The sequence below is a fragment of the Rhinatrema bivittatum genome, chromosome 13 (assembly GCF_901001135.1).
Source record: "Rhinatrema bivittatum chromosome 13, aRhiBiv1.1, whole genome shotgun sequence".
Classification (NCBI taxonomy): Eukaryota; Metazoa; Chordata; class Amphibia; order Gymnophiona; family Rhinatrematidae; genus Rhinatrema; species Rhinatrema bivittatum.
In genome coordinates, this window is record NC_042627.1 from 12,606,013 (window position 1) to 12,633,258 (window position 27,246).

The 27,246-nt window shown below is 42.0% G+C and overlaps 1 protein-coding gene across 5 annotated transcripts in view; it reads left to right on the forward strand.

Moving 5' to 3' along the window:
• Nucleotides 1-27,246, forward strand: part of CCDC33 (coiled-coil domain containing 33) — a 294,341-nt gene that overhangs the window by 157,231 nt on the left and 109,864 nt on the right. For all 5 annotated transcript variants that reach the window (XM_029574706.1, XM_029574707.1, XM_029574704.1 and 2 more), the window contains one exon: nucleotides 3,755-3,826. In XM_029574706.1, coding sequence (XP_029430566.1) covers nucleotides 3,755-3,826 — 72 coding nt within the window. The remainder of the gene's footprint in view (nucleotides 1-3,754; nucleotides 3,827-27,246) is intronic.

Sequence of the window (27,246 nt, forward strand, 5' to 3'; positions counted from 1 at the left end):
TCACGATAAATCGAGGGAATTCCTATTGTATCGAGTCCCTTACCGATTAATGACGATTTTAAAATTATCGGACAATAATTTAAATCGTTAAAAAACGATTCACATCCCTATTGCCTAAAGGCTAAAAGCGGGGTTAGTTAATGCTTGCAAAACTAATTTAAAACTCCATTAAGGAAAAACAGATCTATTTGGAGGATGTAAATCTTTTATCTCACTTAGAAAATGGAAAATATCCCTATGTAAAGAAATCAGACTACTATTAATTTTCTCCCAAAAACATGAAATGTCTGCTAACTGCACTTTCACAGAGTTTAAAGCTAAACCTTTATCTAAACCACACTGCAAAAACATTAGAATATATCTTATTTGTGCCTTCCATGGAGATAAATTCCTTTTCTTGCAAAATTCCTCAAATATATGACAAACTCTTATATAAGATGAGAATTAGAAGCCAGAATTCTCATCTTGTTGCCTCCACGGCTTGGTTAGACAGCCTTCCTTGTTGTTTTATATATCAAACTCTTATATAAGACAGAAAAATATAATTCTTTCTAGAATGTAACATTGTACTAATCACCGAAGGTGAATAACCTCTCTTTACTAGCCTTGCCCTTTCAATAGCCAAGCCGTAAGCAAGAATGGAGTTGGATCCTCCATCTCTACCAGACTTTGATGTAGTAGACCCTTGACCTGTAGCAGGAGAAGGGCCTGAGCTACTAATAATCTCCTCAGATCTGCATACCAATCTTCTTGGCCAATCGGGAGCTACTAACACCACTAATACACCTTCTCTCTCTATCTTCCTTAACACTCAAGCTATTAGAGGCCAAGGTACAGAAGATTGTAATCCTTCCAACTCTGTTGAAAAGCACCTATTCCCTTCCTATTCAATTCTCTGTGGCAACTGAAAAACCTTCTTACCTTCTTGTTTTGATTGGAAGCCATAAGATCTAACTGATATGGCCCCCATTTCCACACTATCTGCAAATAGGCCTCCTGGCATAATTCCCATTCTCCAGGATCTATTACATTTCGACTTAGATAATCCGCTTGAACATTGACCTAGCCTGCTATGTGCTGAGCTGTCAAGTGAAGCAGATGATTCTTGGCCCAAGCAATCAACAGGTCTGTCTTCTCCAGAACATCCTGCCTGTGTGTTTCTCCCTGCTTTTTTATATATGAAACTGCTGTTGCATTGTTGCATAAAACTTTTACTGCCTTTCCCTAAAACTGAGGCTGAAAATGCAGCAGAGCCAGTCTGATAGCTCTGGTCTTTAAGCGATTTATTGGCTACTGTGATTTGCTTTGACTCCAGAGTCTCTGAGTATAAAGACCCTTCCTAACAGACTTGCATCCATAGTCAGAAGCTCCAAACTGGACTCTCTATAGGCATTCCCTTTTTTAAATTTGATGAATGAGTCCACCATCTTAGAGATTCCCGAATCTTGTTGGACAATGATAGATGCACCTAGTAACCCTGAACCTGTGGATTCCATCTTGAAAGAAGGAAAGTCTCCAGAGATCTCATATGGGCTCTTGCCCAAGGCACTAACTCTAAAGTTGAAGCCATCGAACCTAAAAGCTGAAGATAATGCCAAGCAGTCAGAGCTTGCTGCACTGAAAACCTTATCAACTGGACACAAAGCTTTAAAATTATCTTCTGCAGCTGGTATACCATACCAGCTGCAGAATCAAACACCACTTCTATATGTTCTAACTTTTGGGAAGGTTGCAGATGGCTCTTTGAAAAATTGATTACCCAATCTAAACTCTGAAGTAATAATGAGACTACCTTTTCCGTCGATATTACCCCTTCGGAGTAAGATTTGGCCCTTATTAACCAATCGTCCAAATAAAGATGAATTGAAATGCCCTCACTATGTAACCCTGTAATTCTCACTGGATACATGTTAGGACGATGCATGCTAGAAGAAAGTTTTAAATGAATGAATGAATAAATAACCCAGAGCCAGCAAGGGACTTGATTAAAGGATTGGGGGTTCACACTGCACAGGGGTGCTGGTGACCATAATGCTGTCTAGGGGTAACCCTGGGAGGTGGAGGTGAGTATAACCCTAGAACCCAACCCCAAGCATTGCTGGCAAAAGGCCAGATAATTGAGGGTAGGGATGTAAGGCACTCCCCTGAGTGGGATCCAGAGTGAGTGAAGATGCTTGGACCAATAGGTCCAAGTTGAGGAGGGTGGGTATATGAGATAATGCCCTTATTTTCCCCCTTAAAACTGTGTGGGACCAGGCAGGGTGCCTGGTCCACCTTAATTCCCCTTGTGTGAGAGAGAGCTCTGTAAGTGGGGCCCAGTAAGGGAGGAATAAGAGCTGGGATCCAGGTGGGGATACTCAGAGCAGGCCCAGATCTCCACCAGGAAGGCAGTTCCTGCAGAATAATGCTGTCCAAACATTGAACTGTGATGAAGCTGGGGGGAAGCGGTACTGAACTGTGAGTAAAGAGAATACACTGTCTGAAGGTAAAGGCAGTCTGCTGATGTGTCTGTGTTTAAGCTGTGAATAAAGATAAAGTGTGTTAAGAAAGGCTGGAGTCAGACTGCATTTATGGCTCCTGGCCTGGGGGATCACCCCTAGGTCCCACAACATCCCTAAATAAAGATTTTTAATAACATGGAGTTTATACGGCATGGAAATCATAGAACAGAGATGAAACCAAAAGAAATGCACATTTCTAAATAAAAATACTATTTAGGCAACCTCTCACTTGGTAAATGTAAGGTGGCAGAGCTGATGGTGTTGGGGAAAAGAGGCTGTGAGTAGGTTTGCAATCAGCTTGGTGCAGTAACTCTTGTAGTTACAAGATGTCAGGCGCCAGAGCAGGTCTTTCTGCAGGGAAGGAGAGTCACAGGCAGAGCTGTGTCCTCGGGGGAGAGGAGGAGAGCCGCCCCTAGCATGGTGGGTCTCAGCTCTTCCAGGCACATTTTAAGGAGAGCCTCTGATGGTCAAGCCCTGGCCTAGAACCCTGTTCTCCTGTTTGTTATAGGAGGACAAAATAATACAGGGTCATTTTCCTCAGGCTGTCTTTCCACTGCTTTACTTAGGACAAGAAAAAAAACAGCCTTTTCTCTCTTTTTTTTTTTTTTTTTTTCTTCTTTTCCCTGGCAGTCCTTTCCACCTCCCTTTGCACTCGTGCCAGAGGATACAAAAAGCTCCCTGCAGGACTGGGGCTGGGAAATGAACCTTATCCAAGGCTGCAGCAGTGGCCTCTTTCACCAGAAGGCCCCTGCCTCCCAATACGGCCATTGGGATGAATGCCTCCTCTTACCAATACCTCACTCCCTGCCAGGTCTAACCGAGAGCTGTGCCATCTCCCACACGGCAGTGCCTTTGTGCCACTGCTACAGCATGGCACCAGCAAAGCTCGCCCATACAGAGTCTGAACTCAGAGGGGAGGAGCCGTGGGGCCCCACTGTGAACAAGACAAGCAAGTGTGCACTAGAGCGGGGAACGGGGTCTGGGGAGGGAAGAGGGGAGAAGATGGCTGCTGCAGGTAGAGGTCAAATAAACGCCCCCACCCAGAATCCTCTCAGGCTCTTCTCGGTGATGAAAAGGGCTCTGTTTTGGGAGACCCAACATACAACTGTGGGAATCCACAAGCGTTCCGAAGGCAAGATAGATCATTAAAAATGCCTGTCTTATTGTTAATGTGTGATTCCTTGTGCTGGATGGACGCTTGATGTACTGTTCAGTTTCACTGACTATGCTCCTGCTGTCCTCTCGTCCCTTAGGGCACCAACCTGAGGACAACCACTGACACAGTCCCAACTGTGGGGATCTCTATGCTGCTGTTCAGCTCAGAGGTAAGGACGTATTCAGGCCTGGAGGGAGGAAGACCTGCTTTCTTCTCTTCCAGCTCTATTCTACCTCCAAGTCTTCCTTTTCTTTTACTGTGCAGTGGGAGATTCATCTGCAAACCAGCCCTATTAAAAATGTCACAGTTCTGTGGGGCTAGCTCTTCCTCGGATATTAGCACAGCTGGGGAAGTTTAAACAGGCAGTGTGAGAGCATTCCTAAGTGCGTCTTAAAAGCAAAATTTACTTTAAAGGAAGATCTAGTTCCATTAAAAATCTCCTGGACTCTCCCGTCTCATCTGGTTTTTAAGGTACAAGGTCAGCCCTTATACAGAAGGGCATGCATTCCCCACGCAGCCTCTCTCTTAGCCTGCACATTTGTTAATGAAGGCAGCCTCTTGATGTCCTATCAGGTGAATTTTCAAAGATGTTCTGCCTGTAAATGTAATATACCATTGTAGCAATTTTCAAAAGCCATTTCCCATATTAAGTTGACATTTCAGTGGCATATTGTAGCAATTTTCAAAAACCCACGTACACAGGCAAATTGCATTTAAACATGAAAAACTCCGTTTTCAGCATGCAAATGCTTTTGAAAATCAGGCTCTGTTTGTATTGTCATTGTTCTGCAGTCTCCGCCCAGCTGTAGCAGCTGGGTGTGCATATACCATGCATTTGCAAGGGGTGGTACACCTGGAGGGGGGGAGGATGGCAGGCTGGCGGCAGCAGGAGAGGCCGCAGGGCCACTGGCAGAGCTCAAACCACGGGCACCTGAAGAAGGAGAGAGTTCGCCAGCAGCTGAAGAAGGAAAGAGGCCGCTGGCGGCGCTCAACCGGCCAACAGCTGAAGGAGAGGCCCATGTTTTTATTTGTGAGCGCCCGCACACAACCTCCGCTCCCCCCACTCCCCCAAGCAAGAAGGCCGTTGGGCCGTGGTGGAGCTCATCCCAACACGGCTGGATGACCACAGGAGGTCCGCGGGGCTGAGGTGGAGCTCATCTCGCCACGGCCCGATGTCAGCAGGAAGCCCTGTATGTATGCGTGTGAGCTTGGCATGCGTGTATGTCTGTGTGTGACTGTATGAGAGCCCGTGTGCTTGTTTGTGAATGTTTGTGTGCCTGAAAGCTGTGTGTCACATATAGGCTCTCACAGGCGCACACACACATAGATAATGTATATATGAGGGGAGAAGGAGCCTGTGTATGTGAGAGAATGCATGAGAGAATGAATGTTGTTGCGCATGTGTGTGAGAGGGAAGATAAAATTTGTACTGCCCTACCTCCCCCGATCCATGATTATCTCAGGATGACTAGAAATCAAAAGAGCCCACATATGGAGAGCAGGAGACTTTTAAATCTTTGAGTTTTAATTATTGAGTATAATTTGATGCTTCTGCTCTTTTGAAAGATTTAGTTTTTTAATTATTGGATTTTTTATTCATCAGATGTTTTTGAAACATTTTATTGACGTTTGGAAAATTTTGGATACTCTTATTAACTGGTTTGAAATGTTTATCCTTTTTAGGAATACAATTGTACTATTATGACTGTTTTATATTTCTTGATGTTATTATTTAATGTTTTATGAACTATGGTAATGCTCCTATTTTTCCATTGTTGCTCTGCGTGTAGAGGCTGCTTGTTGAGGGTTCCAGTTCAGGTCTTCTCAGCACTTTTCTGCTTATACGTTCTGATCTCTTTATTCTGTATTTGGTGAGGGTCTGTCCTTGCTCTGCATATGTGACTAAGGTGAGGGGATGGGGGCATGTCAGTTTTTAAAAATATAGATTACAAGAGGGAGCTGGACTTTATTTGACGGGCCGGGACAGAGACGAAATGAATTGGGGGGAGGAGGGGGCAGCACAGTAATTGTTCACACAGGGCAGCAAGAAACCTAGAACTGGCCCTGGCCTCAGTACTGCTATTACTATTACTCATCACGTCTGTAGTATGATGAGTAATAGTGAAATACGTCTTAACACTGAAAAATATTCATCAGCCAAAACCTTTGTTCAGATAGTTGGTGAGTTGTCAATAGGCTCCTTGGCACTGAGGGGCAGGATTTACCCCACCACATCTCTGGCTGTGAATTTCCAGTTTCTTCATGAAAGCCAGGATGATAAGTACAGAGCCTCAGCGGAGTAAAACCAGGGCTGGCTCAGCCCAGCCTTCATGATACGGCAACCCTAAGCTGGACTGTAGAGGTGACAGATTCAGTCTGCAATGTGGCCCTGTACTGTGTGACCCATTTTTTGGGCTAAGCTGTTTAACACTGCCATGGCCACCCTGAACTTATGAGCCATGGACCATACAGTTTTAGTGAACTGGGAAGCGGATCTTCACTTACCAAACTGAATTTATTAGCATGATTGAGGATGACCAGACACACCTTTGATTTCTCTAAATTTGGTTCATTTTGTCTTGCACTCACCCGCTACTTGAGTCTTCAAGAGAAATGGTTTTATATTTTAAGTGCACGCTTGCAAATTGCATGTTGCAGTGCGACGCAGAAATCCTGCACGATTGTAAGCCTCATGAGTTTCAGACACAGAAACAGTCAGAGAGAGAGAGACTCCATTTATTGCTGTTATCCCAGATCCCCATCCTCCCAGGGACCGGATTTGGTTATCTAGTGTAAAACGTGGCACTGAGAAATTTCTCAGGAAATTAAAATGTCATAGGACAGGAGGTAATATCCTATTGTGGGTTGGTAACAGGTTAAAAGTCAGGAAACTGAAAGCAAAACTAAATGGTCAGTTTTTCAAATGAAGAAAGCTCAATAGTTCCGACTTATCTGGCTAAGTGACAGTTTTGCAGCTCCTTCGCTGGATAAGTCTTAGAGGCACATGCACAATCCTTTGAAATTTCACCTTTAAGCGAGGCATTTTGTGCTTCCTTCGATTAATCAACTGATCTTAAACAGAAAGAGTTAATACATTTGAAAGGATATAAATGTATTTTTATGCAGTTTTATTAGAGAACAAAAGGAGTATTTTAGGCTATTGGAGCAGGTATGGTCGAGTGATTAAAACTTTGAATTAGGAGATAAATCAAAGGACATCAATTTGACTGTCTCTGTCACTCTGGAAAAGCCATTTTATCTCCCTGTGCCTCATTTTACCCAGCGGAATTTGGTTTATTTATTTATTTAAAAGATTTTATATACCGCGATATATATACACACACACAAAGCAGATCTATGCGGTTTACAAATTAAAAGCGAAACATACATAGCAATAACATTCTTCTCTCCCGCCCTACTCCCTTGGAAGCTTTCTGCTGTGCATGCAGTAGGACAAGAGTGCTCAACCCAATTCCAGCCAGTCTGGTTTTCAAAATCTTTACAATGAATATGCATGAGAGAGAGAGCTGCATGCAGTGGATCCAGTTCACTCACATCTGTTTCATGCATATTCACTGTGGATAGTCTGAAAACTTGACTGGATGTGTGAGAGCCTCTGTACCTGAGACCTGCTGCCAGATTATCCACCCTAGAGGAGGCTGCAGGCATTTCTACAGCATCTGAATGAGCTGGCACAATGTGGTCTCGTTGGAATAGAAGATAAGAACATAAGAACATAAGAAAATGCCATACTGGGTCAGACCAAGGGTCCATCAAGCCCAGCATCCTGTTTCCAACAGTGGCCAATCCAGGCCATAAGAACCTGGCAAGTACCCAAAAACTAAGTCTATTCCATGTAACCATTGTTAATGGCAGTGGCTATTCTCTAAGTGAACTTAATAGCAGGTAATGGACTTCTCCTCCAAGAACTTATCCAATCCTTTTTTAAACACAGCTATACTAACTGCACAAACCAAATTCTCTGGCAACAAATTCCAGAGTTTAATTGTGCGTTGAGTAAAAAAGAACTTTCTCCGATTAGTTTTAAATGTGCCCCATGCTAACTTCATGGAGTGTCCCCTAGTCCTTCTACTATCCGAAAGAGTAAATAACCGATTCACATCTACCCGTTCTAGACCTCTCATGATTTTAAACACCTCTATCATATCCCCCCTCAGTCGTCTCTTCTCCAAGCTGAAAAGTCCTAACCTCTTTAATCTTTCCTCATAGGGGAGTTGTTCCATTCCCCTTATCATTTTGGTAGCCCTTCTCTGTACCTTCTCCATCGCAATTATATCTTTTTTGAGATGCGGCGACCAGAATTGTACACAGTATTCAAGGTGCGGTCTCACCATGGAGCGATACAGAGGCATTATGACATTTTCCGTTTTATTCATCATTCCTTTTCTAATAATTCCCAACATTCTGTTTGCTTTTTTGACTGCCGCAGCACACTGAACCGACGATTTCAATGTGTTATCCACTATGACACCTAGATCTCTTTCTTGGGTTGTAGCACCTAATATGGAACCCAACATCGTGTAATTATAGCATGGGTTATTTTTCCCTATATGCATCACCTTGCACTTATCCACATTAAATTTCATCTGCCATTTGGATGCCCAATTTTCCAGTCTCACAAGGTCTTCCTGCAATTTATCACAATCTGCTTGTGATTTAACTACTCTGCACAATTTTGTGTCATCTGCAAATTTGATTATCTCACTCGTCGTATTTCTTTCCAGATCATTTATAAATATATTGAACAGTAAGGGTCCCAATACAGATCCCTGAGGCACTCCACTGTCCACTCCCTTCCACTGAGAAAATTGCCCATTTAATCCTACTCTCTGTTTCCTGTCTTTTAGCCAGTTTGCAATCCACGAAAGGACATCACCACCTATCCCATGACTTTTTACTTTTCCTAGAAGCCTCTCATGAGGAACTTTGTCAAACGCCTTCTGAAAATCCAAGTATACTATATCTACCGGTTCACCTTTATCCACATGTTTATTAACTCCTTCAAAAAAGTGAAGCAGATTTGTGAGGCAAGACTTGCCCTGGGTAAAGCCATGCTGACTTTGTTCCATTAAACCATGTCTTTCTATATGTTCTGTGATTTTGATGTTTAGAACACTTTCCACTATTTTTCCTGGCACTGAAGTCAGGCTAACCGGTCTGTAGTTTCCCGGATCGCCCCTGGAGCCCTTTTTAAATATTGGGGTTACATTTGCTATCCTCCAGTCTTCAGGTACAATGGATGATTTTAATGATAAGTTACAAATTTTTACTAATAGGTCTGAAATTTCATTTTTTAGTTCCTTCAGAACTCTGGGGTATATACCATCCGGTCCAGGTGATTTACTACTCTTCAGTTTGTCAATCAGGCCTACCACATCTTCTAGGTTCACCGTGATTTGATTCAGTCCATCTGAATCATTACCCATGAAAACCTTCTCCATTACGGGTACCTCCCCAACATCCTCTTCAGTAAACACCGAAGCAAAGAAATCATTTAATCTTTCCGCGATGGCCTTATCTTCTCTAAGTGCCCCTTTAACCCCTCGATCATCTAACGGTCCAACTGACTCCCTCACAGGCTTTCTGCTTCGGATATATTTAAAAAAGTTTTTACTGTGAGTTTTTGCCTCTACAGCCAACTTCTTTTCAAATTCTCTCTTAGCCTGTCTTATCAATGTCTTACATTTAACTTGCCAATGTTTATGCTTTATCCTATTTTCTTCTGTTGGATCCTTCTTCCAATTTTTGAATGAAGATCTTTTGGCTAAAATAGCTTCTTTCACCTCCCCTTTTAACCATGCCGGTAATCGTTTTGCCTTCTTTCCACCTTTCTTAATGTGTGGAATACATCTGGACTGTGCTTCTAGAATGGTATTTTTTAACAATGCCCACGCCTCTTGGACATTTTTTACTTTTGTAGCTGCTCCTTTCGGTTTTTTTCTAACAATTTTTCTCATTTTATCAAAGTTTCCCTTTTGAAAGTTTAGCACGAGAGCCTTGGATTTGCACACTGTTCCTTTTCCAGTCATTAAATCAAATTTGATCATATTATGATCACTATTGCCAAGTGGCCCCCACCACCGTTACCTCTCTCACCAAGTCCTGTGCTCCACTGAGAATTAGATCTAAAATTGCTCCCTCTCTCGTCGGTTCCTGAACCAATTGCTCCATAAAGCTATCATTTATTCCATCCAGGAACGTTATCTCTCTAGCGTGACCCGATGATACATTTACCCAGTCTATATTGGGGTAATTGAAGTCTCCCATTATTACTGCACTACCAATTTGGTTAGCTTCCCTAATTTCTCTTAGCATTTCCCTGTCCATCTCACCATCTTGACCAGGTGGACGGTAGTATACCCCTATCACTGTAGTCTTCCCTGATACACAAGGGATTTCTACCCATAAAGATTCAATTTTGTATTTAGTCTCATGCAGGATGTTTATCCTGTTGGACTCTATGCCATCCCGGACATAAAGCGCCACACCTCCTCCCGACTGCTCCTCTCTGTCATTGCGATATAATTTGTACCCCGGTATAGCACTGTCCCATTGGTTATCCTCTTTCCACCATGTCTCTGAGATGCCAATTAAGTCTATGTCATCATTTACTGCTATACATTCTAATTCTCCCATCTTACTTCTTAGACTTCTGGCATTAGCATACAAACATTTCAATAAGGGCTGTATAACATAGTCTGGGTTAAAACAAATAAGCATGGGTGTAGCTTGCTTATTGCGGCGGTTACTACCCCTACTACCCCCTAACTAATCAAGCTTGATATTTCACTTGGATGCAGCTCCATCACTGCTCTCTACATTAATGGTGGGGGAGGAAGGGAAATAGAACCAAGAGCTAAAAGAAACAGATAAGTATGAGAGAAAAAATGTGTGAAGCTTGCTGGGCAGACTGGATGGGCCGTTTGGTCTTCTTCTGCCGTCATTTCTATGTTTCTATGTTTCTATGTTTTTTGATTGTATTTTTATTCTGCTTTTTAATTGATAGGGATAAGTTAGAATTTTTTAGCTCAGGTGAGTTTTTAGTTACAGGCACTTGGACTACTTTTCTAATTATTGGAACCTCACTGTCGGGATGCCCTAATTCTAATGCATCATTAGTATCCTTTAAAGATACATCTCTCCGAACCATGCGCTGCTGAGCGACTGTCGGCTTTCCCCTTTGTTCTAGTTTAAAAGCTGCTCTATCTCCTTTTTAAAGGTTAGCGCCAGCAGTCTGGTTCCACCCTGGTTAAGGTGGAGCCCATCCCTTCGGAAGAGACTCCCCCTTCCCCAAAAGGTTCCCCAGTTCCTAACAAAACTGAATCCCTCTTCCTTGCACCATCGTCTCATCCACGCATTGAGACTCCGGAGCTCTGCCTGCCTCTGGTGACCTGCGCGTGGAACAGGGAGCATTTCAGAGAATGCTACCCTGGATGTTCTGGATTTAATCTTTCTACCTAAGAGCCTAAATTTGGCTTCCAGAACCTCCCTCCCACATTTTCCTATGTCGTTGGTGCCCACGTGTACCACGACAGCTGGCTCCTCCCCAGCACTGTCTAAAATCCTATCTAGGTGACGCGTGAGGTCCGCCACCTTCGCACCAGGTAGGCATGTTACCAGGCGATCCTCACGCCCACCCGCCACCCAGCTATCTACATTCCTAATAATCGAATCACCAACTATGACGGCCGACCTAACCCTTCCCTCCTGGGCAGTAGGCCTTGGGGAGATATCCTCAGTGCGAAAGGACAATGCATCACCTAGAGAGCAGGTCCTTGCTACAGGATCCTTTCCTGCTACATCTGGTTGGTGCTCTCCCATTATGAGACCTTCTTCCTCCAAGGCAGCACCAGGGCTGCCAGTCTGAAGTTGGGACTGGACTACTATGTCCCTGAAGGTCTCATCTATATACCTCTCTGTCTCCCTCAGCTCCTCCAGGTCTGCCACTCTAGCCTCCAGAGATCGGACTCGTTCTCTGAGAGCCAGGAGCTCTTTGCATCGCATGCACATGTACAACTTCTCACCGGTGGGTAAAAAATCATACATGTGACACTCGATGCAAAAGACTGGGAAGCCCCCCTCTTGCTGCTGGACTGCTGCCTTCATCTCAATTTTGATCAGTTCCTAGTTAAGTTTTAGGTTGCTATGGGAGTAGGAATGTGTCTAAGTTCCTTTAAATGTATTAGTGAATTCACTATATGTCTGGTAGTGGCCTACTGAGGTCTGATCGAATTCTCAATAAAGTTTTTGTTGATGGGGTTTTTTTTTTGTTTGTTTTTTTTTTTGTGCAAGTGGCACCTGCCTATAAATTAAGGGATGAGCTTGGGGTGGGTGGGCGAGGGGTGGGAGGGTTGGGAATTACAAACAGTCTAACTTTAGTTAGTCAGCCTGAGTGACTCACAGCTCCCTTGATTAACAAATGTTGTTCCCTATTCAAACCTAATCACACTACCTCAACACCTTTCCAAGGTGAGTAACTGAGCTGAACTATTCAACTTTTTTACTTTGGTATATACTGCTCCTAGCTTATTTCTAGCTTCTGGCTACTTTTTTGTGGGGTTTTTTTTTTTTTTTTGTGTTTTTTTTGTTTTTCAATACAATGCACTCAGTTATTTATTAAATAAAACACTTAGCTCTTTAAAAGTCTGGAGGACACTTTAATAGTCAGGCAGACTTTTAAAAAATAAACACACTACCTACTGCTACCTTATTGACTGACTATTTAAAAATGCAAACAGTCTAACTTGTTTTATTCACTGACTGACTATTAAAGGCACAAACACACAAACACACTAAATAATATTCCCAAATAGTTAACTTTGCCCCAATACTTTTAAAAAAGTCAATGTCAATGTCCCAAGCAAAAACTTACTGATTCCTTTCAGCCACCAGCAAGGTGATCCTCTCCTCTCAGTGTTTCCACTAAATTTCCACTAAATTCCTGTAATAGTGCTGCATATTTGGAAAGAAAACCCAATGACGTATATAGAGAGGGTCCTTCCTTTTCAGTTTAGACTGATTTTTCACCCATAAATTCCTGCATTTTTCCCCAAAGGTGACAATCTGTTTTAAACCGATATTCACCCTCATTTTAGGATAATTAAAAAAGCTGCTCCAGAGCTGCAGAAGCAGCGTTTCAAGGCCCCCAGCTACTCCTGGAAGCCAGTGTGGGCTAAAATGCATATTGTTTCAAGTGCCACCTTCTTACCCCCTAAGCAGCCAGGGTGCCTGCTGTGTGGTGCCATGAGTTCATTTGAAGCAGGCCCTGCCCACCGGAAGCACTTCCTGGCAGGCTCCCTGGCCCTGCATAGAAGCAGATGTGCAGTGCTGCAGAGCGTGGGAGCCTCAGTAAGCTGCTGCCGAAGGAGAGGAGAAGCCTGGAGCTGCCACCAGACAAATGATAAATGATGTTTCAATGCAGAGAGTGTGGGGAGGGACCTGCTAGGCCAGGAATGGGGGTAGAGATGTGGAGGCGGGTGAGTAGGAGAAGCTGCTTAATGTTTTGTTGTCCTGGCTTCTGTCCACAAAAATAAACTCCAGAATTTACCCAGAAAAACGATGTCAATTTTTTTCAATAGATTTTCTCCTGTTTTTGTTCTCATAATAAACCCTGATAAATTCCCAGGAAAAATAAAGACTAATAAAAACCAAAAATGAAGGTCCCTAAATATATATATATATATAAAACTTAGCCAAATATTACAATTATTTCAAACAAAGGATTCTTTGTAGTTCTCCACGGACTTTTTCTATCTCTGTCGATTTTTCTCTCTCTGTCTCAGCCCTGCTGCGTAAGATTATTATAAGGCTTTGGAAGCTTTTCGGTCACTTTCCACACGCTGACATCTGGCTGTCCACAGACTCTGCTGTAAATCATTCCAAACTCTAGCAAGCAGCAGCAGCGCGGCATCCCCGACTCATAAACACTTACAGCTCCTAAAGAAAGCAGCGCTAGAATAATAATGTGTGCTGCACTGTTTATGGAGGGGTCACACGAGTGAATTAAAAGCCCTGCACTTACATTTCAGAATAAATTAAGAGGAGGAACATAAGCTCTAGGAAGCAGGCAAAAAAAAGGCAATGGCTGGTATACAGTTTCAGGTGGCTGGAGAAGGAAGGGCAGGGGAGTTAAGCGGTCTCAGGATCTAGAGTTACCTTATCCCCAGCTCCGTTTCTTATTCCTCTCTTGCTTTGCCATGCGTGCAGTAGAGCACAGAGATTTTACCTGCAGGAAAAATGACAGGCCGGGACTGAGGTCCAATCCTGTCATTTTCAGTAGACGCCTTTGAGGATTCATATCTTCTGGTGTTATGTAATCTCAGAGACAAAACATATCCGTGTTTATTTAAATCTTCGAATGGTGAACTCGCCAAGGCGAGTATTCAAAGATCCCAAAAACCGAAAACGTATCCAGCTAAATGAAGCCAAATAAGTTATCCTGGATATTCAGTGGCATAAACCTCCTGCTGAGACACCCCCAGTTCAAGTTATCCAGCTGTTTTTAGTTGGATAACTTTAACCTTAACTGGATATATTTGTTGTATCACTGTTTGGTTTAAGGTTATCCAGCCTCGTGTGAAATATAGCCTGTAATTAATAAAAGAGTAGAGCAGGCCTGTTGGGCCTATTCCCACCCCCTGTCAAGGAATTCAAAAAGTACCTGCTCCCACCTCATCAGATCCCTCAAATTCATCTTTCAAATGGTACGTTTAAAGGGCCTGGGCCAGCCTTTCCCCCCTCCCAAACTCCCTGTTCTGCAAAAATGTCTCCTAACTTTCCCCTCCAGAGTCTCCTCCCAATCCTAACCTTCCCACCCTCCCTGTAGCTTAAAAATGTGAGTTTTCAGCCCAGATCACATTCAGCTTCAGAGGTTCACAGAAAATGGATGCCCTCTTCCTACATTGGGAGCCTAAGACTTCTGTATCAAGATCATAAGAACATAAAAACATAAGAGATTGCCACACTGGGTCAGACCAAGGGGCAATGTCTTCCAGTAGAGAGATGCAGCCCCTATTTTTCTTTCTTTTTTATGTCTTGGGAAGGAGGATGGCTTTTTTGATTGATGTATTTTTTGATTTGGTTTACTTTCCAAACTGACCCCCCCCCCCCCCCAATTAAACATTAACAAAAAAAAAACAACAACAAAAAAGTTAATTAAAGGGGTCTCCACTGGCCCTGGCTGGGTCTCCCTGGCTTCTGTGATCCTGACTCCCAGGCCAAAAAATGAAACTATCCTGACATTGGGGTCTGCCTGGGGCCAGCCCGGGGTAGGGTCTGTCCCCTTCCCCCATTTAAAAGTGCGAGGGCCAAGGAGCTCCTATAAATGTGCGGCCATGCATCGAAATGACCCTGGCCAAGTGATGGGGCCATTTTTTAAAGCACCTGAGGATCCGGGCATCACTTCTGCCCTTTTTGAGGAGCATCTGGAAAAGGGGTAAGTGGATGCCAGAGTGGGGGGGGAGGGGGGTTTCCCTGGCCCCAACACTTTTATATGGGGGAAAGGGACCTGGCCCCAGTGCTGGGCTAGCTAATTTTTTTGGCCTGGTAGTAAGGGCTGCAGAGGTCCAACCAGAGCCACTAGAGGCCTATTTTATTTAAACGCCTCAAATACAAAAATACCTGAAAATTAAGGGGCGTTTTTGTAGGAGACTATTTTTGGTTTATTCCATTTGGAATGAATCAAAAATGACTGCCTTTGTTGCACTTTTGGCATTTATTTGAAATGAACGTACATCCCTTTTTTATTTATTGCATAAAAATTTTCATACAAGCATTAATCTGCAAAGGAAAGAGTACTCATTCTTAAAAGAAAAAAAAAGAGCATAATCAACAAAAAACAAATGACATACAATACCAAGAACAAACTAGAAAGGGGGATCAAACAAATGAAGGGTATAATAACCTGAAAAAATATTTAAAAATCCATTCCGAATGCACATCCCTATCTTCAGGTATTGCTAGTTGTAAAAATCCTTGATAAAACTCATAAGGGACCAGGGTACTATGATTCTTATAGCTCCTCTCATCTGACTCAGTTTTGGTTTCCAATTCTTTGTGATTTATCCATCAGGAAACCAATCAAGTTGGATATTTTTCCAACTCTGATATCACAGAAACCAGGAAACTTACTTCAGTCCTATTCTACAGTCCCTCATCCTCACAGCGTGGTTGCTGTGAGCGAAGTAACACTTTTGGTCTGTCCAAACACTTCTGGCTTCTAAGAAGGAATTCATTAAAAGGCCTTGATTGTATTGTAATTGAAGGAGGTTTGCTATCTGATGTGAGGGCAAGGCCCTTCTGTATCACATAAAAACTGCTGATTTAAAGATTTCTATATCGTTCCTGGTTTCTACATCACTCCTGACAATTCTTTGTTTCACCCCATGTATCAGTGGCTTCCTCAGGGGAAACTGACCAGAAAAGAGTATGCCTATAGTCAATAATATATGAAAAATAATAAATTACAAGAAATTCAAGAAATGTGTGTATAAAGTCACTTACAACGATATTCAAACATAGGCATAGCAAATATAAGAAGCTTAGAATTAACCTCACAGCGGCACCATCCATACTCTATTTGAGATATTGTGATCTTCTGTTGGAATGAAGGTATATAAAAAGCAAAATAATAATAATTAATATTGTTAAAAAAAAGGGTACTTGTGAACACTTCTGTCGGGAACCAATACCCCTATCCAGCGATGTGGCCACAAAACTATAATTCAAAATTAAGAAATCATTAGTAAGCGCTCACAAGTACAAGCAAATTTTACGTCGGTCGTATCTGGGAATTCTTTCAGGAAGCTTTTTGAATCACGGAATTATAAAGAAGTTTTCTTGTCAGCAGCAATCCACTTAGGAGCAGCATTAAGAAGTCTTTGAACAAGTGGCAATTTTTTCATCGGGCCACTTCATATTGAACATTTGGGATTGGTTTAAAGTAGATATCATTAAATATGTTATTATGATGTTTAGCAGGATTTTGCTGATTTTATTTGTCAGAATTTTGTATAGATTATTGTTTAATATGGTTAGTGTGTATGGTACATGGATATATGGTAGTTTGAGTGAATGGATATGTGAGGTGTGATGTGTCTTAAAAGGTTTGGGACTGATTCCATTTATTCACCACCACTGCTACAATCAGCTCATATCAGCATAGAAATAACATATGATTCAAAAGCGATCAACATTTATCCTTAAAATACTAACGTTAATTATACAATAAATGCAACATAATAAAAAAAAAATTCCACAATTCCATCCTCCCTTTCGCTTTACTTCCCACAACTCCCATGCTCTGCATCCACAGTGAGGGAATTAAAGGGCTGCATACTTTTTTTTTTTTTTCCCCTTCCAAATGCAGTTTTCAAATCATGGTTATAATAGCAAAAGTTTTGCATGTCAGAGTGTTGAAATACAGTTTTTAAGGCCTCTCTAAACTAACGCACAGGCAATAAATGAGTGAAACTAATTTAAACAGGAGAATAACGGCCTGCAGATTACACTGCTCTCCCTCCCTGGAGATCTCTGCTACTGGGCTCGGCTGGCCGGGTGGTACTTGTGAGTAATGGCCCTGGGGGGGTCAAGGAAAGGGGTCCACAAACATGATGAATTATTCACAGGGGTGTCAGCAAAGCAGTGAATTAATTCCCTTCCTTCCAGCTGGTTGCGGTTCTAAATTATCACTTTCAGTCTGGCAGGAAGATGTGCCTGCATTCATTTGGCTGATTACTGGTTTGATTGGGAAGCTGTAATGTTGTTGGGTTTTTTTTTTTTATTCCCCATTAATATATGTAAGAACGCAGGCAGAAATGAAAACACCGTTTATGGGCTTTGATGGGTAGAGAAGATTGTATGTCTGTTTGTGCCTGTGTGTATAATAATAAACCAGAGTACAAATTCACGTGTTTACCACCACTAACAAGGAAGGTGGATCTTGCTTGTTTTCCCTCATTTATTACAGCAATAGCTGGGATATGCAAATGCCCCAGCATTGTGCTCATAAATGAATTCCCGATTTACTCTGTTGGTAAATTTGTAAGCATATTGTAACCTGTATTGAATGCAGTGTTGAATAGTTCTGATCACTTTCTCTTTCTTATTAAAATCCCTTTTAAATATACTGGTCACTGCATGGTAAATATTTCCTCAGAAACGTGGGCAGGAATAACTGAGCAGATTGGAAGGACCAGTACATCTCTTTTTGCTGCCATAAATTGTTATCGGAGGAAACAGATCCTGCATTTTCAATTCTGAGTGTGGGGAGAGAAAAAAAAAGGGGGGATTTGAACAGTAAATTGAACAGGTATAACATGGAAGTCACAGTTCAGCTTCAGACTTACAACTCAAAAAGTTCTACTTCTGTTCAGCATCTGTTATCACTAGAAGAATACGGCCAAGGGAAACTAGTCAAGGCTGGCTCTTCCATTAGGCAAATGTAGAAAGTCACCTAGGGGGCAGCACTGAGGGCTTTGTTATGCATGAGAACACAGGGTTTTGCCAGATTGGCCAGTGCCCCTAATCTCAGGCAACAAAGAGCATCCCTCTGCTTCCTGATAAGTCCAACCTTCCCAGGCTATGTGCAGGAAACAAGAGGAAAGGGAGAAGCACTTAGATGGACAGAGCAGAGCAAAGCATAGAAGAGCCACTCTGCTCCCTAATTTAGCCCCTTCCCTTCTATTTCCCCCTTTCCTCTGTTCCCCCCAAGGAATAGGACGGGGAAGAGGTAAGACTGGCGCAGACAAGAGTTCAGTTTTTTTTTTTCTGCACATTTCTATTTCTGTGCATATAGGGGCGGATTTTAAAAGCCCTGCGCACCGGCACACCTATGTTGCATAGGCCGCCGGCGCGCACATAAGTCCCGGGGCTTTGCTTGGGGGGGGGGGGCGTGTTGGGAGCATGGCCGAGGCCTCCGAACCAGCCCCCGGGCCGGGGAATGGCGCGCTGGCAGCTGGCAGACGTAACTTTCTGAACAAAGGTAGGGGGGGAGATTTAGTTAGGGCTGGGGAATGGGTTAGGTAGGGGAAGGTGGGGGCTGGGAAAAAAGTTCCCTCCGAGGCAGGCTGCTCGGCTCGGCATTCGCAAGTTGCACAATTGTGCACCCTCCTGCGCGCGCCGACCCTGGATTTTATAACATGCACGCGGCAGTGCGCGCATCTTATAAAATCGGGCGTAGATTTGTTTGCGACGGATTGCACGAACAAATCTACGTCCTTTCCACAAACAGTTTAACCCAAGATGAAACTTTTAAACAGGCGGGCGGGCACACGTGCGCGCATTCATCGGCCCACGCCCAGGGATGCAGCCATTTTATTATATACATGCACACGTGGTTGCAATTTTTAGTGGATGTGCGCCTATGCGCATAAATGCTGCTTCTACCCGCGTAAGTGGGGGAAATTTAAAAGACACAAGCTCCAACACCATTACCAGTTTTCCCAGTTTGGTCCCAATTCACCCAGGTAAGAAAGAGAACTTCCAAACACCCTTAAAAACCCCCCACCTATCCATTTATCTTTATTTTATTACTTAAATGTTGTCCATAGTAGAAGAAAAGTCGAACTCAAAGAATGTCCATACCCATGCCCAGACCGTGCCTTCGCCCTGCTTTTCACCTGTGCACATAGTAGGAGATACGTGTGGAATCGTACGGCTTTTAAAAGCCACTTGGCATGCACCAGCTCAATATATTTGCATATCTCCCGGTTTTGGCATGTGCCAAGCTTTTAAAATTCACCTTTAATTGGGTACCTGAGGCAATGAGAGAGCAAGAGAGTTGCCCAAAGTCACATGAAGAATCAGTAGGATGTGATCTCTGGGTTTCCATTGGTTTAAAATTTAGGCCAAGTCTCTTTCTCTATTGGGCAGAATAGTAATGCTGTTCTAGGGCTCATTATAATATTTGTATTGCTGCCTTTTCATGGGTGGGGATGGTACAGGTTTGACAGACTTCCTTCAGCCAATGTGTTATGGATTTCTTTTAGAAATTGTATGCATTTTTTGAAAAAAAAAATTTTGTGGTCTACCCCCAAAAATCACAGATGACAAATTTATCAGACACGACCTATTTATATATATTTAGAGAGAGAGAGAGAAAGTTTAATATTAAGAAGCATGGAGGTCAATTTTCAAAATAGTACTTTTTGTTCACCTGCACACGTTACGCCCTCTGAAAAGGAAGTGTACTTGTTTGAGGGTTAGTTTGTATGCATACACGGGCAATTACATAAGAATTTTCAAAACAAACGTAAGTGTATAAAGTTGCTGAGAAAATTTGGGGTAAAATTTCCAAGACTATTTCTTCCTCTTGAATCTGCAGACTCTGTCATCCTTTGGTGTCCATGACTCACTTGTACAATAAACTGCTGTGATACATGGGGGGAAAACACTCCCATTTATCAGGCAATTTACAACGTTATGCCAGGAAAGGGCAGTTTTTCTATACAGTCTGCAAGAAAGATGAAACCCTAGGTCCAGTACATGGTAAATGGAAGAAAAGATCATACCCAGATCATGCATATTCATGCAGCTCCCTTTATTGGGAATGCAGATATGACCTGTGTTCATTTCTTGCATTTAATCAGATTATGAAACCAATGAAAAAGACTTTGGACTCATTTAAGGACTGAGCAAAATTCGGTCATGCTTTGTGCATATCTTTTAGCAGGCAAAATTATTTTGAGCCCTATTAAATTTATGCCTTATGTGGTTTAAAATTGCACAAATTAACCCCTAGATTTATCATTCTGCTATATTTATTTATAGCAGAATGATGAGGCACAAAAAAAAAAAAAAAAAAGGGGGCGGGGTGATAGTGGCGGCACCGCACACTCTCGCCCCGGGAAAAAGTGCCGTCGTTTCCCACAGTGCTGCCGGCGGCAATAAGCTGGAAAGCATTATTGCCCACAGTACTGCCAGGAGATAACTCCGTCCAAACCCCACCCACACTCCTTCCCTTCCCCTAATTAGAATAATACCGCCATGATACCGGCACATCCGCAGAATAAAGAATCGCCCTGCAAGTGATTTGTGACATTTGTGAGTCTTGTGCCTGCATGGTCATTTCAACAAGGGAATTTTTTGTGTAGTTCTTAAACTTGACAAACAAGCAAAGTCCATTGTGCTTGCAAAATGTGCACAGTGTTGTTTGTGTATGGGAAGGGGTGTTTTTATTTTTAATAGGGTGATGAGGCAAAGGGTAGCTTCTTTTTTTTAAATCATTCCCATACTTGTCTTCCTGTAACAGGAGGTTTTTATTCTGTTATACACTGGAAGAGAAATAGCATTTCCAGAAGAGTTTGCTGTAATGGAGATTCACTTGTCAGAGAGCTCAACAGTATAACAGGATTCCATAGAATTGCCTTGCACCTGTTTGTTTCTATAGTGTAGCATGGGAATCATCCCTGCACTCACTCAAAGTCTGAAGGTCACTCAATAATAATAAATCTTGGCAGAACAGATCAGGACTGAAAATGATTTTGAGTGTTTCTTACTGATAAATCAGCTTTAGGTCTGTAATGAAAAGCCACCCACTGTGGCCGTTACCAGTGCTGCTGACTCTGGAATCTCTACTATAAATCTTTTTAAAGACCATGTTATACAAGACCTTTCAATGCAATAGTGTACAACTCCATACATCACTGAACAAGGCCTTAAAAATACACTATTACAGTGCCATGCAAGATGACACAAGACTACACAAGACCTAATATTGCAATAGTATGCTGGACTATACCATACATATAAAACCAAGCATGACCATGCAGTGTCATACAGTTTCTTAAATTGCCTTAGAAGACCATACAAAACTACAAAGGGTCACAGGTTCTTAAAAATGCCATATTGTACAAGACCCTACTGTATCATAAAACACCACAAAATAACTTTCCTACAATACCATACAGGACTTGCTGAGATTAAGCGGGATTGTTTGGAGTGGGAGGAGGGAAGGAAGGGAGGTGTGTTCTTAAAGAATTTCCAAAATGACGACAGTAACAGCCGGATTTTTAATGGCCCACGCGCGTAAAACACAGGGGGGTGGTCCGGGGGAGAGGGGGCAGGGCTAGAGGCGCCCGGTACAGCGGCCATTTACTGCTGTGCCGGGGGAACGCGCGCTGGCAGGGTGCCGGTGTGCACGACTTACTACAGCTCCTTTGCAGGAGCAAAAAAAAAAGGTAAAATGGGGGTAGGGCATAGGGATAGGGGGGGGGGCGGGTAGGGAAGTGCCCTCCCAGTCCATTCCTTAATTGGAACGGACTGGGAGGGAACTGGGGAAGCCGGATGATGTGTCGCTGTGCGATTATGGTCTATGTCTACCCCCTCCCCTCCCCCTTGTGTGCACCGCCCGCGATGTTATAAAATCACGCATCCTTTTATAAAATCTACCCCTAGCTGTTTTGGAAGCAAAATAATTATTATCATTTATTGTAGATTTCTAAAAATCTATTAGATATTCCTACTATCAAATTGGCTAAATTGGAAATAGCCAGGAAAAGGGCCTTCTCAGTTGCTGGCCCTGTTCTTTGGAATAGTCTTCCTGATCCGCTCCGTCTCACAGTTTCTGTTCCTCAATTTAAAAAAAATGCTAAAAACTTATCTTTTTCAGAAAGCTTTTAACACCGTAACCACTTCATAACTCTTTATCCTTTTCATAACTCCGTTTTGCCTATTAATAGCTACATTTCCATTTATGTTACTGATTGGCTGTTTTGTTATAGTTTTTTATTTTGCTTTATGTGGTTATGTTGTAATTATTAATTTTATGTATGTTACCCTGGTGGATACATTTTATGGTTAATTTTGTGTATTTTATACTGTAAACCATTTTGATTAATTCTTTGAATTGTAAAGGCGGTGTATAAACATAAATAAATAAATAAAAGTGTATTTTAAGGGCATGATTTTCAAAAGCATTTTCATGCATGGAAGATAATGTGATAATAGCCAGTGTTATACCATTTAGGGATGTGCATTCATTTGAAATGACAGACTACGTCAATGACATTATCTACAGTATGATGTTTCTTATTGTTTTCAAAATGCAATGATAGAAAAAAAAATGTTGTTTTTTTCTTCTGTCATTTTAGTGTGCACTATTTCTGAATAGTGTGCAAATAGGGGTGAATTTTCAAACCTTGCAAACGTAAAAATTAGTACTTGTGAATACATGCTGTTTTCAAAACTGCAACTTATGCACACAAATCAGGGTCCTTGTGTAACTGCACTTGTAAAAAAAGGAGCTACAATTTACGCAAATAAATGGCAATTTTAAAACTTGCCAAAGTGACGAGAGTATATCTTTGACTTGCATATATTTACTCCTGCTCAATATCTGGTGTAAGTAAGTGATTGTTAAAATGAAAGAATGACTGGGTAGAAGGTGTGGGTGCAATGGGGACACTTTAGGCTGAAGAACCAGGAGGGTCTTCATTAGCTGCAGATGGACTAGGTGAATTGGTAGACTAATTGGTAAAACTGGTTGTTTCATTGCCACGTGCATGCTATAAAATACCCTGACTTACACACGTGAAAACTGACCTATAGGGGAGTAAAAGCATCACATTAACATGATTAAAATCTATGCGTGACTCCTTTTAAAACTGGAAGTACGACTACATGGGTATATGATTTGCGCACACTTATCTGGCTAATTTACAACGTATTCGGCTAAGTAGCACCTTTCCCGCCACTTAGATGGACAAATTAGAACTTATTCGGATAAGTTGTGGCACTTATCCAGCTATATTCTGATTTATCCAGCTAAGCAGCAGCAGGAACTACTTAGCCGGATAAGTCTGAAAAATGCTATTTGTCCGTTTTTTTTAAGTAGCATTTTTTGGATTTATCTTGCTATGTGCCTGTACTTAGCTGTGTAAATCGGCATTTATACAGATAATTCTGAACTTGTGGGGGTCATGGTTTTTACAAGCGTTTGTGCATGCAAATATACTCACATTTTTAATAACTTGTGCATGTCCTTTCCGTGCATGTCCTGTAGCTACTTTGCGCATACCTATATGTAGGCACACACGAGTAGTTTTTTGAAAGTTATCCTCTTAAAGATGAAGTTTAAAAGCCGGACATGCGGATATGTTGGGCTGCAGCGTGCCGAGAGGATGTTCAAAGCTGCCCGGACATGCACGTACTCTCCGTTGTGTGCATAAATGAAAAGTTTAAAAAAAAATAAAAATAAAAATAAAAGGGGACGAGGCATGAGTATTCCTGGACTTAAAACTTGAAATGAGTGCATAAATACTTATGCGCACTGGCATGTGCCGGGGTTCCCACCGCATAATTTTATTTCTGCTATGGATGATGTATAACTTATAAAACCAAAAAAATCTAGAAAGATCAGTGGGGTTTTAAGGGTCGGGTCTAACAGAGGGGGAAGGAAGGATATTAAACTAGGGGGATTTGGAAGTCCTATCCCTTAACTGGGAATAAACCTGGAAAACTGGCAATGGCGTCAGTGCATGACTTTAAAACCCCCCCCCCCCCCCCCCCCCCCCCCCCCCACTCATGCGGTACATGTGTGCATGGCCAGGCTATTTTATAATATGCATTCCTATTATATAATGGCCGCGTCACTGAGAGCAGGCTGATGAATGTGCACCTGCATGCCACTATGAAAGTTACCATCTTAGAGCCTGATTTTAAAGAGCATGTACTTGAGTAAACTGGATTTTGCTTGAGTAAATGCACTTTACCCGTGTAAGTGGACTTTTGAGAATTGCTACAATATATGCCATTGAATTGCACATAGGATTTACTCAAGTAAGTGCACTTTAACATGAGTAAATGGCTTTTTAAGGTTGCTACAATATTATGTTACATTTATGCATTTATTTATTTATTATTTTTATATACCGACATTCGATCTCAATCGAGATATCACACCGGTTTACATTCAGGTACTGTAGATATTTCCCTATCCCCAGAGGGCTTACAATCTATGTCCTTTGAAAATTATCTCCATTGTGCGCTTTCCAAAACAGGAAAAAAAATGAGAAAACATTATTAACAAAAATGACACAAACCATATAATAAAGGTGAATTTTAAAAACCCAACATGCACCAAAACCAGAAGATAAGGCGAATATGTTGGGCCGGTATGCGCTGAGTGGATTTTAAAAGTTACCTGGATAGGTGCATATTTCCCACTGTGTGCACAAAACTTTTTTTTTCCAAAAAAGGAGCACAGGCATGGTTTGGGGGGGCCATGGGCATTCCTGGATTTCACAATGAAACCAGTGCGTAAATACTTATGCGTACGAGGCACGCCAGCATCCCCGCCTTGTAACTTTACTTCTGCTATGGATGGCGTGTAAGTTATAAAACAAAAAATAATTAAACAGATCAGCGGGGTTAGTCAGGGCTAACAGGGAGGCTATTTAATTAGTTGGGTAAGGAAGTCCTATCCCTTACCTGGGTGAACTGGGAATGGCTAGGAAAACCGGTAATGGTGTCAGCACGTGTCTTTTATAAAATTCACCCACTTACGAGATAGAAGTGGCATTTGCATGCACGTGTGCATCCATCTAAAAATGTGCGTACATGTTCATGCATCCAGGCTATTTTATAACATATGTGCATATATGCACATATATTATAAAATGGACACATCTCTGGACATGAGCTGGCAAATGTATTAAAGTGACAGTCATAGTATTTTGACATGACAAAAAAATGACATTTTTTGGTCTGCACACCCCTAAATCCATTATGGTATTGCATTGGTGTGGACTCCAGTTCTTAAGGTAGATGTTCATATTGGTATGGTATCAGTATGTAAATCAAAAAAGACTGTAACACCCTGAAACACATAAGAAAATGCCATACTGGGTCAGACCAAGGGTCCATCAAGCCCAGCATCCTGTTTCCAACAGTGGCCAATCCAGGCCATAAGAACCTGGCAAGTACCCAAATCTAAGTCTATTCCATGTAACCATTGCTAATGGCAGTGGCTATTCTCTAAGTGAACTTAATAGCAGGTAATGGACTTCTCCTCCAAGAACTTATCCAATCCTTTTTTAAACACAGCTATACTAACTGCACTAACCACATCCTCTGGCAACAAATTCCAGAGTTTAATTGTGCGTTGAGTAAAAAAGAACTTTCTCCGATTAGTTTTAAATGTGCCACATGCTAACTTCATGGCATGCCCCCTAGTCTTTCTATTATCCAAAAGAGTAAATAACCGATTCACATCTACCCATTCTAGACCTCTCATGATTTTAAACACCTCTATCATATCCCCCCTCAGTCATCTCTTCTCCAAGCTGAAAAGTCCTAACCTCTTTAGTCTTGCCTCATAGGGGAGCTGTTCCATTCCCCCTATCATTTTGGTAGCCCTTTTCTGTACCTTCTCCATCGCAATTATATCTTTTTTGAGATGCGGCAACCAGAATTGAAAGTCTCATAAAAACAATGGTTATAAATGAATCCAAATGCTCAAAATTGAACACGTTCAGCAAATAATGTTCTATTGCATCATACCCAATCATAGAAAGTACAATAAGTTAGAATTTTTCACATTATGAAAATATTATCCTAGAAAATTCCAAATCTCAGGCTGTTACTGTGGTGTTTTTTGTAACTGTTTTGCCTGTCAATGTTTTATTACTTCTATTGTCTTAAACAGGGGAATACTGGAAATGGAAAGCGGTCAGGAATCCTAACCTTGTGCAAACATATTTCTTCTAGCATTCTTCCTCCCCTATCTAAAAAAAACAAACTTTTATTTGTATCACATATAACATAGTAACATAGTAATGATGGAAGAAAAAGACCAAAATAGTCTAAATAGTCTGCCCAGTAAGCTTCCCAAGGTAGTTTGATGGACTCTATAACAGGGTACCATCAAGCTAGGCCGAGATAACATAGTACAACATTTCATATTTCTGAGACTTTCCTCACTCCACATGAAGTCAAATGTTTACCGAGGTGTACTGTGCTGTTTGTACATCTCACTCTGCATGTGAAACTGGCCCCTAAACCACCACCAACACCTCACCTTGACCTATTAAATGACCCTCCTAAAGGCATACAAATAGTTGCATACTGTGAGGGCGTCCCCAGAGGCGCTCTCTCTCTTCTCCACTCCACTCCACTCCTCTCCTTTCTCCCCTCTCCTCTGAAGTCCAGAAATGGCTGAAATGCAATTCTAAAAATTTATCGCAAATTCCATTATGGCCATTTTGGGCATATCGCACAGCTTAATGCCAGAAAAAAAGGTGTAGTTGTTGAAATGAAGTGCATTGGAAGTAATTCCTGCCTAAACTCCTCCCTAATCCTGCCCCTTCCCGAAATTTGCATTTGTGCCGAGCGATAGCATTATTATCGCATGCGTTAATGTATCCCATGCATTAACGCATTTTGATGAATGGCCCAGTCAGTTTGAAATGGGAAAGGGGTTAGACAAGATCCTCTTCCTTCTCCATTTCTCATCCTCTTCATCATCACCCGTTTTCTACAGCAACTACTGCTACACTGTTCCAGTGCTTAGCTCTGTCAAACCAGTGTTGACCTGAAGCACCTCTTTCTATTCCTGTACTAGGAATCTCAGAC